The 16,836-nt window shown below is 50.0% G+C and overlaps 3 protein-coding genes across 3 annotated transcripts; 2 read left to right on the top strand and 1 right to left on the bottom strand.

Annotated features, from left to right (window-relative positions):
- Positions 1-259: 259 nt before the first annotated feature.
- PV06_08594 (uncharacterized protein) lies at positions 260-5,160 on the top strand (the record flags this gene model as incomplete). Its single annotated transcript, XM_016409947.1, has 17 exons — positions 260-353; positions 404-471; positions 525-666; positions 713-774; positions 827-963; positions 1,018-1,067; positions 1,117-1,720; positions 1,773-1,849; positions 1,908-2,015; positions 2,066-2,172; positions 2,582-2,899; positions 2,948-3,054; positions 3,108-3,804; positions 3,847-3,998; positions 4,044-4,064; positions 4,114-4,412; positions 4,466-5,160. 17 exons carry the CDS (start codon positions 260-262, stop codon positions 5,158-5,160), a joined length of 3,738 nt encoding a protein of 1,245 aa, XP_016260255.1.
- A 319-nt stretch (positions 5,161-5,479) lies between these two features.
- Positions 5,480-6,158, top strand: PV06_08595 (uncharacterized protein; the record flags this gene model as incomplete). Its single annotated transcript, XM_016409948.1, has 2 exons — positions 5,480-5,827; positions 5,883-6,158. The coding sequence occupies 2 exons, from the start codon at positions 5,480-5,482 to the stop codon at positions 6,156-6,158; spliced, it is 624 nt and encodes a 207-aa protein (XP_016260256.1).
- A 5,049-nt stretch (positions 6,159-11,207) lies between these two features.
- Positions 11,208-13,704, bottom strand: PV06_08596 (uncharacterized protein; the record flags this gene model as incomplete). Its single annotated transcript, XM_016409949.1, has 4 exons — positions 11,208-12,300; positions 12,394-12,792; positions 12,855-12,975; positions 13,038-13,704. The coding sequence occupies 4 exons, from the start codon at positions 13,702-13,704 to the stop codon at positions 11,208-11,210; spliced, it is 2,280 nt and encodes a 759-aa protein (XP_016260257.1).
- Between the last annotated feature and the right edge of the window lie 3,132 nt (positions 13,705-16,836).

Consider the following 16,836-nt stretch of genomic DNA (forward strand, 5'->3'; position numbering starts at 1 on the left):
ATCAAACATAATCCAATGGGAACGCGGGGAGCGAAACTGCAACCAATTGGAGTTTGCGGAATGACCAAATCCAGATGGGGCCATCTTGCTGCTGCACCCCAAATTTCTTCGGCATCGACCCAGATTTGCCCCAGGTTTCCAGATTTTTGGAGGCTATCACCGACCTGTTGTGTTCTACTATATATTGGGAGGAAGATGCGGTCAACTTCGCCGGAATGATACCAGATCTCACCTTTTCGATCGTGAACGATACTCGCCGATGTTGTCGCCTTCGAAAAAGTTCTTGGGCCTTCGGGGCACTGCATTGTCATGGGCAATTAGCCTGTGCTCGGCCAGTGCATTCCTACTCTTTGGTAAGTGGTTTAAAGCACTCTCGTGAACCTCTTCAGCTGATTGGAGACAGGCTATGACCAAGGAATTATGGGAAGCATTGTGAGCACACCGTATTTTCTCGAAGCGATAAACATCAAGGTTGGCAGATACTCAGACTCCACACAGTGACGACCGAACTGAACAAGTCACAGGCTGATGACGCCGATACTATCTCGACGGTTGTGTCGATCTACGATATTGGCTGCATGGTTGGCTGTCTTATTGCTGCCGGTTGGGGTTCGGCTCTTGGGCGCAGACGCACGATTGCAATTGGGATGGGCATCATGGTGATTGGTAAGACAGCCCTGAGCGACGTTTAAACAATGCTGAATGCTACAAGGAGCGGTACTGCAAGCCGCCTCGTACAGTGTTGCGCAGATGGTTGTCGGCAGAATTGTCTCGGTAGGTGTGGCCCTCTTACAGTAGTCTTGAGGTTACTGACATGGCTATCCAGGGTATCGGAAACGGGATGAATACTGGCACTGTGCCAACCTGGGTTTCCGAGACAAGCAAGGCAAAGCACAGAGGACAGCTTGTCGCCACACAGTTAAGCATTGCCGCTTTTGGGATTGTCATTGCATACTGGATGAAGTCAGTATCTTCCCACATACACTTGAGAATACACATCTAACGCACTTTCCGCAGCTACGGATTCTTCCATCTCACTGGGCAGATCGTGTGGCGGTTCCCAGTCGGTGAGTGAGATCCTATGCAAATCATACTAAGCTAACAGGTAGTATATAGCGTTCCAGGCTGTCTTTGCCATTGTTACTGTAATTGCGCTCACTTGGCTACCAGAGAGCCCGCGATATCTTTACTCCAAAGGCAGACACGAAGAAGCTGATGAAGTCATGTCGGCCCTCAAAGGTCTACCGCTCGAGGATGAGGTTGTACAGGCGGAGCGTGCAGAAATCCTCGCCGCAATTGCACTGGAGGAACACTTTGGCGAGTACAATTTGAAAACAATCTTCTACGACAAGTCAGGTCAGAAGATACCGATCCGGATAGCATTGGCCTGTATCATCCAAATGATTCAGCAATTGCCCGGCGTCAATATCGTCATCTACTACTCCAGCACCGTGTTTCTTCAGCTTGGAATATCTGCCGAGACTTCGCTGGTACTGGGGGGTGTTGCTTCAATCAGCTTTTGGGTTGGGTCGCTATTTGGAATCGCGTTTATCGAACGAATCGGCCGCAAGAAGCTCTTGATCTCCGGCACCATACCAATGTTGATCGGGTACTGCATCTATCTGCCCATGGTGAAAGATGGCAGAAGTACCCAGCTATGGGTGGCTTTTGGAGCTACATGTCTGATCTGTTTGGCGTTTGGTTGGAGTTGGTTGCCAGTGTAAGTGGAAGAAATGTCTCTTGTTCAGCATATCGACTGATCATCCACGCAGACCCTGGTGCATTGGACCTGAACTGGTTCCAGTCAAGTATCGTCACGTTGGTGGTGCTCTGAACGCCTTCACAAATTGTAAGGAAAACAAAGCACGTTCTGGAATCCTTCTCACACAAGACTGATCATCTACTAGGGACTTTTACATTCATCATCGTCAAGGTTGGACCAATTGGGATAGCGAACATCGGATGGCGGTTGTACATCGTCTTTATCATTTTCACCTTCATTCAATTGCCAATTGGTAAGTGATGACTGCCCACAATAACAATCCAGGTACTAACCAAGTCACAGTCTGGTTCCTATACCCAGAAACGAAAGGATTGACTCTTGAGGAGATCGACACACTCTTCATCAAGGATCGGGCTGTGACGCACACATTGACGGAGAAGGCAGAAGAGGTACACCATCTGGAGGAGAACAACAAGTCTCAGCATTAGGGAGGCAGCAGTCACTACTTGAGTTCAGAAAAACTGGGGTTATTGTGGAAGGATCCAAGCCTGGTCATCATCCAAGGGCTGTGATAATGGTGACTGTACCCAGGTCGCCTCGGATTTCAGCAGTCCATAATAAATAGTCGGCTCAGCAAGACCGAACATCTTGTCTTTTTCCAGATACAGTGTCCAAGTTTTTGTGCGACAGTAGTCAACACTAAAAACTGTCAGCATCGTAAATACCGACAACCTGTTCCATTCGGCCGATGAATGGCTGAAGTTCGCACCTCATGAAGGTCAAATGATTGTAACTTTGGCGTAGGGCTCGGAGATACTTGTTTCCGACCAATTTTGCTGCTGTTCTTACAGCGGCCAGCCTCACGTTAGCAGTCTGACACAATTCTCGTCACGCCGCTTCAACATCTTGGCAGCCTCGGCCTCTTCCCGCCCAACATTGACCTGGACTCATGACTCTCACACGCTCTTCCCCGAAATCAGACTCACTTCAGGAGAACGCGTCGAGCATGGAGCTCTCCAAGCAGACATGAAGCCTGTGAGGAATATTGCGCCAGACAGGAAACGAGATCATCAGACGATTTTCCTTCCAAGCGCTGCGGGAACATCCCCTCAATCAAATCCAAAGCGAACCAAGATTGAACAGGCTTGTTCATATTGTCGCGTTTTACGCCGCAAGGTTGGTGGGACACCGAGAAGCATGCTATGTACTAATATGCCAGGATAGTGCAATGGTCAAAGTCCATGCAGTTCCTGTGTCGAGAAATCAGTTCCGTGCGATTACGGTGGCGATGCTCAACCCCCGGGGAAGATGACCCTGGCTAGGGCACTCAAGTAAGCGGCTCTTCTAGTTGTGCATTGATTCTTCTTGCCAACCTAGACTTCAGACGGATCTCGGAATTAGAGAGCAGACTGCGCGAGTACGAGAATCTGGACCCTGAGAAAGATGGCGGCACAACTTCGTCACCACGCCATATTGGTCAGATCTATGACTACCTCCCAGAGAGCCATCGACCCGACGATGATATGAGCCAGCTTTTACGTGGAGTGAACTTTCTAACTATCTCGACGAGAAACCCAGAATTTTACGGCGGGTCGTCTTCAAACGCCATTATCAGCGCGGTGGAAGCCCCTAGCCATATCTCACATAAGCACGACTCATCTATGAGGCCAGACCTACCGGCGCAGCAATGGATACACAGTTCGCCGAACCTTCGTCTTGCCAATGCATCCGGTTCTTCCTTACCTCCCAGGCCTGTCGCTGACGAGTATGTGAATCGATACTTTCAGACTGCCCATCACATCTACCCAATCCTCAATCCAAAAACGTTCGTGGAGAGGTATCGAAATTTCTGGGAGGGACTACCAACGGAAGGAAGAGGCTATGAACTTTGGATAGCGGTTATGTACATGGTACTGGCTCATGGCCACCAATGTAGCATGGTCGATCCAGATACCGCAGTGCGACAGGCCGCGCTTAATTCCAATCACGGTGAAGTCTGCTTCAACCTGGCAAAGGCTGTTCTTACCGATGTCTCCTTCACCTCTGGTGATATGTCAAGCGTCAACAGTTTGTTCCTTGGTGTAAGTAGGCTCAAGCTAGATCCCCTGTTGCTAACTCTTTAGTTTGCGTGGCTGTATAACCAGCAGAGACTCCACGAAGCCTACGCTATGATGGGGGTTGCAACACGAGTTGGCTATGCTATTGGTATGCACAGGGAGCTCATTGTTTTGGGCGGTCCTACTGCAGACGCTAATGGCTGGTGCGCATCGTGGTGGTAAGTTAACAATCTGATTACTTCGATACAAGCTGATTATTCCAGGTGTCTCTTCACCTATGAAACGTAAGTTCCGAGAGCCGTCAATGATTGCCGTGTTTCTGACAATGCCTAGCGAACTCGCGGCTCTTTCTGGTCGACCCTGCGGGATTCAACCCCGAGAAGTTGATGTTAGACCATTTTCCCTGGACTCATCACCGATTGATTTCCAGTACCTCGAACGAATGCGACAGTTCTCATACCTGGCTTGGGATGCATACGAACAGGTCTACTCTTTGGAATACAAACACACCAGTGTCTCAGAACGGACCGAGGCACTCAAAATGGCCGATGCAGCTCTTTGCACGTGGTACGATGAATGGTCTGAGAACTCGATTTGGGTCAAGGAACCTCATGGACTGATACTACGGCTGCGTATGACACTCTGTGGACATATGAACACCGCTAACCCCCCTGCTTTCGTACAGGCTACTTGAACTTGCGCATTCTGCTGTACCGGGCATTTCTCAACCTCGTTGTGCAGAAAAAAGAGGCCGGCAAGGTGATCCCGGAGGACCTGCTCGCAGCGGCTGCTAGGTGCATTGTGATGGCCATATCGTTGATTGAGACCACCACAACCTGTATCAACCCGGGCAGTTCAGGGACTCTTCAGGCAGCTCTTTTGCCATCAGCTGGCTATCTTTGGAACGCGACAATCACACTCTTGCTCTACGTTACCAGCCAGGTAGTCCGTGATACTCTGCCCGAAACCGCACCAGATTACACCACTGTCATCTCAAGCATCCAAACGGCAATTGCTTTCCTGACCGTCCATCAAGATGCCCTAGCATCTGCACCCGAGTCAATCAAGAAAGGACAAACCTTACTCAACAAAGCGATAGCCTCGTTCGACGACGCCCAAAGGAATGGGGATGATCCTGGCTACCAAACCGACATCCGACTACCCCATTTTGAGTCACCTTCGGATCAGATTCTGGATTTTGTACACGGCTTCGACGTCCCGACATTTGACTTTGGCAGACCCTCTTCCGATCACATTTCTGGTACGATTGGAAGCGAAAAGTATGCTACAGGCGACCAGGCGCAAGAACCCGATTTCAATGCCCAGTGGACACAGGAAGTGGACACATTTTTCTTCCAACACCTGGGAGAACAGGGTTAGTCGCATATTGTCACCCTCAAAGTTGTCACCACCTGTCGAGAGTCCTGCATGGGGCGTGGATCTGGTTGTGTACGATGCCCTGAGCATGCTGCCAATGGGAATCCGCGGGATGAAATTCTCCCACTCTTCTCCCCACAGAATTCTGACTATGTTGAGGTCCGCAAATTCCCCGCACTCTAACCATTGAATACTCATATCAGGCTTGTCATTGAAGGACAAAATCGAGACAGACAGCGTAGTTGCTTTCGCTGTAAGATTCGTCGTCTCTCTCACTTGCCGATACTGACCAAGAGCTTAATCATTCGAGTAATCCGCGACCATGCCTAGACCGGCTTTGTTACCCGTTCATCACCCTCTGGCCTTTTCATCACCAACAGACGGACATCAGAACAATTTGAAGACTCCAGCGGAACACTCTTCTTTAGCCAACCCTCAAAGCGCTGATGACAAGGTACATTTCCTGTTCGAACGACAAAGACTCGTATCCCTTCTCGACGAATACGCGTATGTCCTGGATGCATGCATGGTCCACCATGCTGCAGCACAAACTTGGGCAGGGCTCTTCACGGATGATTGTATCGTGACATTCCCATTTGGAACACACCATGGCACTAAAGGTCTTTCTGGTTGGTGCCTTGGTGCAGAAACGAGATTCAGCAGAATGCTAGTGAGTTTACCTACCAAGCTTGACTATCAGCCGTCAAGATCTAACCAGCTTCCAGCACATGTCGTCTAACATGACAATCACATTCGAAAGCGACATAATCGCCCATGGTCGGTCTGCACTGTTTGCCATTTGTGGGGTACATTCGGACAACATCAACAAGAACTTTTCCGAAGGAGGCTACTATTACTGGAGCTTTCGCAAAGTTGGCGAGACCTGGAAAATCTCCTACCTCTTTTTGGACGTGATGTGGGAGAATGGCGACTCTTTGGGCCTCAATGAGCCAGGTGCAGCAACTACAAGGGCGGAGGCTGGTCTTGGAAGTCACCTGTGAAGCGAACGTGGATGTAGCCGCAATGGACATATGAAGCACCCAGATTTTATTGCAATGCTGATAGGCATTGCACTGCGTAATGCCTCTTCCGAGAAATGGAAGAGGCAAGGTTCAACTTCAAGTGTCACTTCATCTTGATGGACACGAGGATATCCATGAGTATTGGCGATGTATTATTTGACAAGTCGTCTTCCGGCCTTAATTCTGACTATCATGGGCTTGGAGTTTTCATCTTCCAAATGAGCGCTCTCCATTTTGATCTGGGGTCGCATCATCGCCATACAACCAGCAATCACCCTACCTCCATGACTTCAGTAGGTATACCTGAATCCCTCCAAACCCTCAATAACGACCCGACCTTGTCTCTGCTTTTTATTTTGGACGTAAAAATAAGTGCTGGTGGTGCAGACCGAGAGAAAGGTCATGCAAGCAGCTGTAATGCAGGTGTAGAGCCCCGGCCTTGCAAAGAGAGTTAGCACAAATGTAGCACGAATGCCTTCAGAAGCATGCCTCACCGATACTGCGGTGCATCTTGACTTCGGAATGTCAAGGAGCCAATGATACCTCCGATACCTCCAGCACCCACAATCGTCGCTGAACAGAAAGCCCGTCGCCACACACCTCGGATGTTGTTGGCCTGGTATGTCAGACTTAACGGAATATTTGAATTCGCTCCTCCGATGATGAGAAAGGCCCCGAAATATCGTACACCACTCTGTTTTGCATATCCCAATACGACGACTCCAATGACCTCAATGACGCAGTTGAAGAGGAGGAAGGGAGTCCGGAGGCCGATTCTATCTGAAATGACACTCTGTATCAGGCCGAGAATCGACGCAAACACATAACACTAGGAAGACACAAGTCAGTCGTTGTCATCGGATACTGTAGATGATGCTCACCGGGGTACTCAAGCATTGAGCCGCCGCCTCAGAGAATCCAAGTCCCTGACGAAGGACAATGGGCAGAAAGTATGCTGCGGCATATGTCACAACAGAAGTAAGGCCAAAATTGGCGGCGAAGAACCAAATCTTCCAGTCAAGCGCATTCTTCAAGTACAGTCCCAATTTGAACGGAGGTGTCTCGACGTCCATGCGGTCTCGATTGATACGGTCAATCACGATCTTGATCTCGTCATCTTTGAGGAACTTCCAAGATTTGTGTGCGTCTTCGGGAAAGTCAACGATGAGGAAGTAAGCTACAATACCAAAAACGACGGTGATGATGCCCTCCATGAGGAAGATCCAGCGCCAGCCAGCGTGACCTCCGACGCCGTCCATCTTTGAAAGCTGGAATAAATGTCAGGATACCAATTGTGAAGAGAAGGGGGCCTTTGAGAAACTCACGCCATATGCAAGGATGCCGCCAAAGCCGGCAATCAACGAGCCCAAAAGATAAAATGCAGCATTTCGTTTGGCAACCTCAGCTAGATAGGGATGGTGAGAAAAGTGAATGACAATCTGTTCAACTCATTGTCTTACCTCTGACATACCAAGTGCTCAACAAATACGCACAGCTCGAGAAAAACCCGGCTTCAAAAATACCCAACAAACAGCGCAAGGCCAGCATCGCATGCCAACTCTTGACAAGGCCGTGACCAACCATCACCAAGCCCCAGGCTGTCACAATGAATCCAAGGAAACGTCTAGCTCGAACCTTTCTGGCAATGGCGGTCATCGGAGGTTGGAATGAGATGTAGAATGGGAAGAAGACCAGGATCAAGAGGGTCTGGTCAAGCACGTATCAGTATCACTTGCTAATGCAGGATCCTAGGCCCAGGGCCGGGCTCACATAGGCATTTCCTTTGAGGTCAAGACCCTTTTCAGGGTCGCCCATGCCAGCGACATAGCTAATGAGGAAATTTAGTGTCCGGTAGCACAACGAGGACGTCGCAATTCGACTCACGCATTCTATACATGTCAGCTGGGTAAAAAATGCAAAAAGGACAGGCTCAGGATGCACTCACAGGTAGATTGACACGATCGATCAGTGATGCCGTGTACAATACACCCAAGACAAGACATATTCGTAGATCAATCTTCTTCTTGATGTCTTTTATCTTTTTAGGGTCGACGGTATCGACCTCTTCATCGAATTCGCTCAATCGATCTTGGTGCTCCGACTTTGCTGCCAGGTCTTTCGCAGAGTCTACATTACCTTGTGCCATTTTGACTGATGGTCGAGATGAGAGTCGAAAAGCGGCAGAGGAGTAGAGAGGCCTAGATAACTCATAAAGCGATCAACACTCATGCGGAGTCCCCAGGTCCATCTTCGGGGGGAAAGAAGACCATGACATTGTGGAACGGGCCGGCTATCTATTCTCGACAATGGGACTTTCTCGTACGATACCTACTTGTAGTCATAACGGTCGTCTGTCTTAAGAGTGGATAGTGATGCTCCAACATGGTCTGATGGCCCCATATACGCTATTTGTATACCCGAGGTTATCTAACACTTGGCAGGTGGAATTTGCCCACGTAACAGTATTCGTTCCTCCCCAAGTCATCGGTCGATTGATGTGTTTCTGCCGACGTTCAACATTATTTCCCCGACTTCGGTTATCTTTTGTGTCCCCCAGTGTTTCTCTCCACACTCTCTAAGACACCGTCAATAAAGAGGGTGAGCATGCAAAAGTCTGACGTTGCCGGAAAGGGGAAGAAGAAGCGTGCTGGGAGAGCCTGCATCTTGTGTAGGGCAAGAAAGGTCCGTTGTGATGTGGTGCTGAATGGTACTCCTTGCACCAATTGCCGTTTGGATTCACTCGACTGTACCATCCCAAAAAACAGGCGTCACAGGTATGTCTCCGATACAGTCGATTTAATCACAGCAAGCCCGGGTAGCTGATCCACCTTCCTCGGAAAGAGTTCCAAAGGCCAGCAAGTCGACGGTCGGCATTGCCCCCCGGCAGTCTCAATCGCTCTCAGAGACCACAGCACAACGAACAGACCATCTCCAATGCAGTCACAATATTGACACGAGAGACGCTCCTGCATATTCTGAAAGAACACAGAAGAGCAATGATGGCCTACGCAACTGGCGTGCAGCACCTTCATTGTGCTCTGCCTCAATCTCCTTGGAAGATCCCTCCCATTTAAGGTTGCCTGCTTTTATTAAAGCTCTGGATGACGGCCTAGACTCGACAGATCTAGACTATTTACGGGCGAAGAAGGCATTATCACTCCCCAGCAAAGAGTTTCGCGATGTCTGCGTCGCGCGTTATCTGGAGTTCGCCCATCCATTACTGCCTCTGCTGGACAAGCGCCAACTTCTGTCCACCTTGCGCGAAGATGAAGTTGGTGGTGATCAGATTAGCCTTACATTGTTCAACGCTGTCATGCTGTCCGGGGTAACATTTGTGGAAGATGAGTGGATTGTCCGAGCAGGTTTCGAGTCAAGGCAAGCTGCGCGCAAGACATTCTTCAGTCGGGCTAAGGTAAGACAATACCCGAGCATTCGCCTTGCAGCAAACTAAAATTCTCTGTCAGGTCCTTTTCAATACCAACGTCGATCTTGATAGGTTCGTGGCTTGTCAAGTGGCCGTTCTGATGAGCACATGGTACCCTGGAAAACACGAGAAAGCAGATGCATGGTTTTGGACAGGCACAGCAGTATCTTTGGCTTATTCAATTCATCTGCACTTGGAACCAGACGAGTCGCACTTCAGCATCGAAGAACAACGCCTTCGCCGAAGGCTTTGGTGGGGTACATTTGCCCGCGATCAAAAGGTTGCATTGGCATTGGGACGGCCGCACAGGTCAACCTACTATAACGTCCGAATGCTTTCATTAGAAGATCTTGACGACAACATCCAGCCCTTTACGACAGTCTATCCTTCAGAGACTCGGAGATACACTGGCGTCGTCGAAAATCCTAAAACACAATCTATTTTGGGCAGGTTGTGTATCGAGCACATGAAATTATGTGTATGCATCGCCTCATTCGTCACTACAATCTTCAAATGCCGTCGAGATATCAAGACCAGGAGCAGGGAGGATGTTCAAGGACATTCACTGCCATCGCCGACGAGCCGACTGAATCGCTGTACACAAGATTTTGCCCTCTGGTATCGCGGACTCGCTGCAGATCTGCACTACGAACGAGACGTCGCACTGGTCAAGGACACCTGCATCAGTCAAGCTCGCTGCTTGGCAGTCCACAAATCAACCGTCCACATTCTGTACCACGTATCTATCAGCGCCTTGTACCGGCTAAAAGCCCTATCTCCAAGCTCGACGTGGCGAGACACTGACCTCCACGGAGAGCTACACAGCGCGTCGCAACGCATCCTCCGCCACACGGCTTGGGAATTGACCCGCACAAATCAGGAGTTATGCGAGTCAGGCTTCATGCCGTATCTATCTACCGGAGCCGTTGGCGGCGTCGTTGCCGCTCTCGTCATTCACCTCTTGGACGTCAAGGCGCCGAACGAAACCGTACGGCGTGCAGCGGTGTACGGCATCCAGCAGTGCAAACAATTCTTGCTGATCCTTAAAAACGCTTACAACACGGCTGTGGATGCACTGGATTACCTTGAAGAAGCCGAGAAGCAAGATGCCAACATTCCTGCTTCCGAAGAACGAGACATGATGGACACCGAAGACGCGGCGTCCCAGCCTTTTCCAGTCGCTCATGCCCATCAGCGGCTGCACAGTCCCTCGTGGGTGCCGACCACGCTGCTAGAGGAGGACTCCTCGTTCGCAATTTTCCAACAAACTCCAACGATTCCAACGATGGAGACGTCTCCATTCAAGGATACAGACGAGATCTTTTGGCAGTCGTTCATGGATGGCGCATCGACTTATGAGTTTCACCAGGGTACAAGTTTACCTCTTTACGATTTAGGCTTTTCGTCCAACGACATAGGCAATTTTGAAATGCCCAGTATGCTTTCATGATCGAAGATGAAAAGACAAAAGGTTTGACACGATCTGTATGCAGGATACGAGGCAGGAGGTTTACGCATTGATATTCGACACAAAGGATGCCATTATGGTATGACGGTTTTCGCAGGACGCTGAGCCTCTAAGTTATAGGTGTCTGTTTTGGAAGCTACAGTTGGAAGACACAGCCCATGACATCGCCAAACTCATTCGCACTCATCTTCTCCCCGGCTGTTCGACGGTTGACTGCGCCCAGTGCCTTGAATGTTTCCGACCACGAAACTCGGACTGCATCCCCGTCATCCCATCCGTCCGATGTGGCACCATCGACAGGCAGCATAGTCTGATCATCTTTCGGAGAGAGGGAATGAAAGTGCTCCATGTGCGAATCCTCCGACGGCAGGGGTCTTTCTATCTGGGGTGGTGTCAAGGCGCTGACGATTCTTGGTAGACTGTGAGAGGATATTGGTGTTGCGGACTTGTATCCAAGATTAACGTCTACTCGTCCCTGGGATGAGTTAGAGTTCTGTTTTTCTCCCCCAGATGCCGACGAGGCCAAGATTGTCCCGAACCCAGGTCTCCCGTGTGGAGAGTCCACCAAGCCCGTAACGTCGGCGGAGGGATGTTCCATGCATAGAGAGTTGTTGCCTTCTGAATAGTAAGGGGATTCTGATATCATGATGTCTGGGTGGTAATGGTGGACGACATGTTGATCGAGCATTGCTTCGTTGGAGTTGAGACTGGCTCCACCTTGATGGTTGCATACATTGGGTGCAATATCCGGAAAGGCGGCAGACACATCAAATGTGCATGGAGTGTGAATGTTAGGGCAATCTCGTATGGGGCTGACCCCTGTCGCATCGCGAGGATTTCTCTGAGCTTGCAGAGACCTTGCCAATCTCTCAGCCGGGGCGTTGATATCGGCCATGCTAGAGAAGAATCTTTGTAAAACGTCCAGTTGACTAGAAGCTAATTTATGCATACTTGGGTCCTCGATATGTGGTATGCTGGTCAAGAGAGAGCTCGCAGCAAGTGCGGCTTGCTGGACTGTGGGTGGCGGAATGGCGCCGAGTTCGAATCGTTCCATCATCTCGGAGAGTAGGTTACAAATTTGTATCGCACTATTCAATACGAGGTTGGAGATTGAAGCAAACAGCTTATGGCGAGCCAGGACACTATCTGTGTCGTAGACTGGGGATCGCAATGACTTTGGAGAGTTGACTGGGCGGAAAAGAAGAATATTCAGGGAATGGTACTGCTGGCTGTAGGAGACATTCACAGTAAGCTGCTTGGCACAAATCAAGTCTGTCATGCTTCACGGGTGCTCAAGAATACAGGATGCATTTGGGACTCACTGGAGAAGGAAAAGGCTTGGAGTGGCCGAATGTCTGCCTGGTGCTGCTTTGTCGAGCTTCAAATGGGTCGGTAAGTTGGCATACCAGTATTTAAGCCGGCCGTGCAGATGTGTCAGCAGAGGAAAGGCCATTCCTTTGTCTTGTAAGATGACATTGTTACCCGAATGCCGCTTCCGATGGTTCGACACCATCGATTCAGGGATGGCGTGGTTTTGAGCTACGTCGGCAATGCCCATAAGATCTAGATGGGCGTTGTAAACTTGTGAATTGAGGTCATTAGGCTTGGATGTAAAAGTAGACGAGCGCAGGTGTTTAGTTGCAGGAAGATGGACGGTATGACAACCGCTACCGGAAGCGTGAAAGTCGAGACCCGGGCCATGATCAAACACGGTCCAGATGCTGGCAACGACAGTGGGTGAGTCTCCATAAAGCATGTATTAGTCGATCAAGAGGAGACGTACCTGTGGATAAATCTTACAGCTCGCAAGGTCATTCGCTGAATAACCAGCTCATCGTCGGAAATGTGCAGGTCGAGTAGGGTTTGTGTGCTTTGAAGCTCTTCAATCTTTTGCAACGCCAAGTCTTGAGTTTGGACGTGTCAGCTCAGCCATGAGACGGAATTACAACAGGCCAGGGAGACACACCTAGATAAAGTCTCGCCGAATGATCCCTTCCAGACTCCAGCTCGAGCTGGGCCAAGATAGCGGTAGCCTGAACCTGGCATACACTGCTCCATTGTTGTTGTTGACCAACCACGGTAGGCAGAGAATCAATCGTATCTCGGAGTTGTCTGTGCAAGGATGACTCCCAGCCGCCAGGAAGCAAAAGACGAGCAATGTCCGGTCCGCGTGTATGATGGTGATCTGCACGACTGACACCCGTGGCCAAAATTGCGAGATGTAACTCGGGAGAGCAAAAGGGGCCGCCGATCACACCACACCCAGCATCTGAATGCGACTTGGAGTGGGTCAAAGTAGGAGTCTCGAGACTGGCCAGGAAGGCCTCCTTGTGCACAAGTGGAATGACTGCGTTGAATCGGTCCCAGAATTGATCGAGCAGGTGGCTTTGGAGAGTAGGGTCGAGCTGTGCGATCATCGCGACGCAGCGCTCCGAAGAACGAGTCGCTGCATCGGAGCACGACGCCCGATACAAGTCGAAGTCGTGACTTGGCGGTAGCATTGTTGTGTTTGTTCGTTGCTCTTGTCCGATCTTTTCGCCTTCGCCAGAGAGGTCTTCATTCAGCAGGCGTAGGAGGGTGTCGGTGTGGTTTCCGGGGCTGCTGTTGTCCCCGTCATCGTTGCAAACGAACATGCTCGGAGAGAAAGAGTGTCTGCCGCAGAAAAGACGCCATTAGTTCCGTAGAATGTTTTTGCCGCGGCGAGGATGATATGGCTCGACTCGATGCTTACCTTGATCTCCTCATGCTGGTGCGAACGGCTCGTTGATGGTTGTAAGAGCGGCGGCGATGGGTAATCTACAGAGCCAAAAAGAAGGATCAGAACTGGCTTGAGAGTCATGCACCTGAACCGCATGGAGTAAGGCCGTCTATGAAGCTATCTGTAATGTGACATGTCGGTTTACGTGCAAACACACGTACCTTTGATTGTGCGAATCGTTGACCTACTGCGCATTCTTCGGCCCTTTGGGTCTCGATCCTCATCTCTCCCGCCATATGTCGAGGAAGGCCATCAGTCGCGTAAGAGATACAGTAGGTTGTGTATGTAAGAGTGTGTGCACACGTCTGTGTTTGGTCGTCAAAATTGTGGTGTCGCCGGACAGTACCGGAAGACCTGCATCTAGACTAGTAGAAAGTATCTAATGGAGAAAGATCTTCTACCGCCGTATACGACATGTCTCTGCCTCAGACCGGCATTGAATTGATGGCCTGCGACATTTCACTCAACATGTGAATGAGCGAGGGGCATTCTTCCCGACACGAGGCAAACGAGCCATCCCCACCGAGGTCTCCGCAGAAGTGGAGGTTGGGACCTATTTCATTACAAACTGCAGATCTCATCGGCCCCCATACACAAGGCTTGGGAGCATCAGTAGCCGATGATCAAGAAGCCCGAACCTCGGTCGACGCCCACGTTTGGCTAAGAGTGTCTGTCACGCCCAGAACCCTTCGACCTCAGTTGACATGCAAATCCACCCTCTGACTCGACAAAGTCTTATGGCAACAACAACGAGGCTCCCAATCTTGGTGGTTGAGCATAGTCCAGTATCTGCTGATTATAGCTCATGTACCGAGCACGTGGGATGATTTCATTTATCTGTGTCTGCGACAGTGTTCTAGTGCCAAGTATATCTCATTTTTTCATCCTCTTTTTCATTGTTTGGAGGCATTCACTCATGCATCTTTCTATGCCCTTTATCATTGACATTTAATTCCCTACCACAATATCTAGTCTAAAGTCGGGCTTTTCCAGACAAAAGAGTCTGAACTGCCTCGGTCGTCAACGGAACGTATCCCGAACCCTCCTTTTCGATCCAGTAGATTCTGTCCATACTTCCTGTCGGTAATGTGAATCCTGAATAAATACCACAGATCAGCACCATATCGTATAGGAGACGGGTCGCACCTTCACTCACCTTCTGATCGAAGCCCAGTTTTGAGCTTTTTCATGATCAAGGACACTCGATCAGCGCCAGTGTCGTTATTGCCGACATTTGTTGTCATGGTACGATCTGTGGCCAGCACACGCAAAAACCGGGGAACGGCATATCCAGGCAAGGCACCAAGTGCATTGGTCGTGGCCCATCTCTCGAGCTCCCTGACCGTGTCCAATTCCTGAGCATCCGGTCCAGACTCCGAATTGGCTTCGCTACCGTTGAAAGTGACAGCAGCACATCCCAACTGTCCATCGTACCCGTATCTGTTCATCGGGATCGCGTAGACATTGACAGATGCGATATTTGGGTGTCTGCTCAGGCAGCCCTCGACTTCGGTCGTAGAGATGTTGTGTCCCTTTGCACGGTACGTGTCGCCTAGGCGATCGTGGAATGATACGAATCCTTCGGAGTCCTATTGCGTAAGAATATGTCAGTCTCGTTGCAAATCTGGTTGGCTGGCATGACCTATGTAGCGTAACTTACCATCATCATTGCATCTCCGAGTCTGAAAAACTCATCACCCTTTTCAAAGACATTTCGAAGCACTTTTTTCTGCGTAGCATCGTTTCCACCTTCACCCACATAGTCGTGTCGCCGCTGCACTGGCGGGGTAACCCGGCATATTGACTCTCCAATCTCGCCAGGTCGTGTTTCAAGACAAAATCCCGTCTTTGGGTCTCGCAGAAGCTCACCAGTTTCCAGGTCTGTTCGGACAATATAGAAAGAATTCTGGAAGAATTTGCGCATCAGAGGACCCCAATGTGCAACCTTGCCGACGCCACGATCATTCTTGTTCGAGACGAGGATTGAAGTCGTCGCTTCACTTGCCGAGTAGTACTCCACGATCCAGGGGATACCGTATCTTTCGCGCACAGCTCGCCACACAGTAGGCGCCAGACCAAGACCAAAAGCGAGATCTACCTCGTGGTCTTTCTCATTCGGAAAACGAGGATCAGGTGGAGATTGGACAAGGTATCGCAACATTTCACCAATGTACAGAATTGCATTCGATCTTGATTGACGAACGTCTGACCAGAATTCTCGACGGGAGAATTTACGTGCCAGAATGACCGTGCCTGATGTTGAAAACGTTGCTGGTAATGCAGCAAATCTGTAAGTTCAATGTCAGTGTCAACGATTCATAACTCGGAATGCAACTTACGTGGCTGTGCCATGGAACATTGGCAGGCAGATGTAGAACCTTCGACGCTTTTTCTGCATTCCAGGGTACCGGTTCGAACATGAACCGGACAGACTGTAGCCGGCAGGCCAGATCAAGGCTTTCGGCATGCCTGTCGTGCCTGACGTGAACAGATATTGAGATGCCTCGGTGTGCAATACTTTTGGTCGCGATGATTTGGGAAAGTCTCCCATTTCTGGCGTCGCTGGAGGCAGTCTTGAGTGGTCGAGGAGAGTTGTACGCCTCCGAGAAGACCACTGGCCTGTCGGTGGATACGTTTGATGGTCATACAAGATGATCTGGCCGACTTGAGGACATGCGGCATCACCATCAAAGTCGATAGCTCCATCGTTCAGATCGAAGGTCTGCCCGACTATATTCGACAACTCGTAACTGGTGAAGAGCATTTCGGCATTGCTCACTTTGAGGCAGTGCTTGATGTGGTTGCCTGTGATGGATGTGTTGATTGGGGCTGGGATCGCACCGAGCTTGTACAACGCCCACCATAGTATCATAAACTCGGGCGAGTTGTTGATGAACAGACCTGCAACCATCCTGTTCTTCACCCCGAGATCCGTGAGTGCTTGTGCACACCGACCAATCTCCAGTCTGAGGCGGCCATATGTCCAACTTCGTCCTTCGAATACAAA

Source organism: Exophiala oligosperma (genome assembly GCF_000835515.1).
Source record: "Exophiala oligosperma strain CBS 72588 unplaced genomic scaffold supercont1.8, whole genome shotgun sequence".
Taxonomy (NCBI): domain Eukaryota; kingdom Fungi; phylum Ascomycota; class Eurotiomycetes; order Chaetothyriales; family Herpotrichiellaceae; genus Exophiala; species Exophiala oligosperma.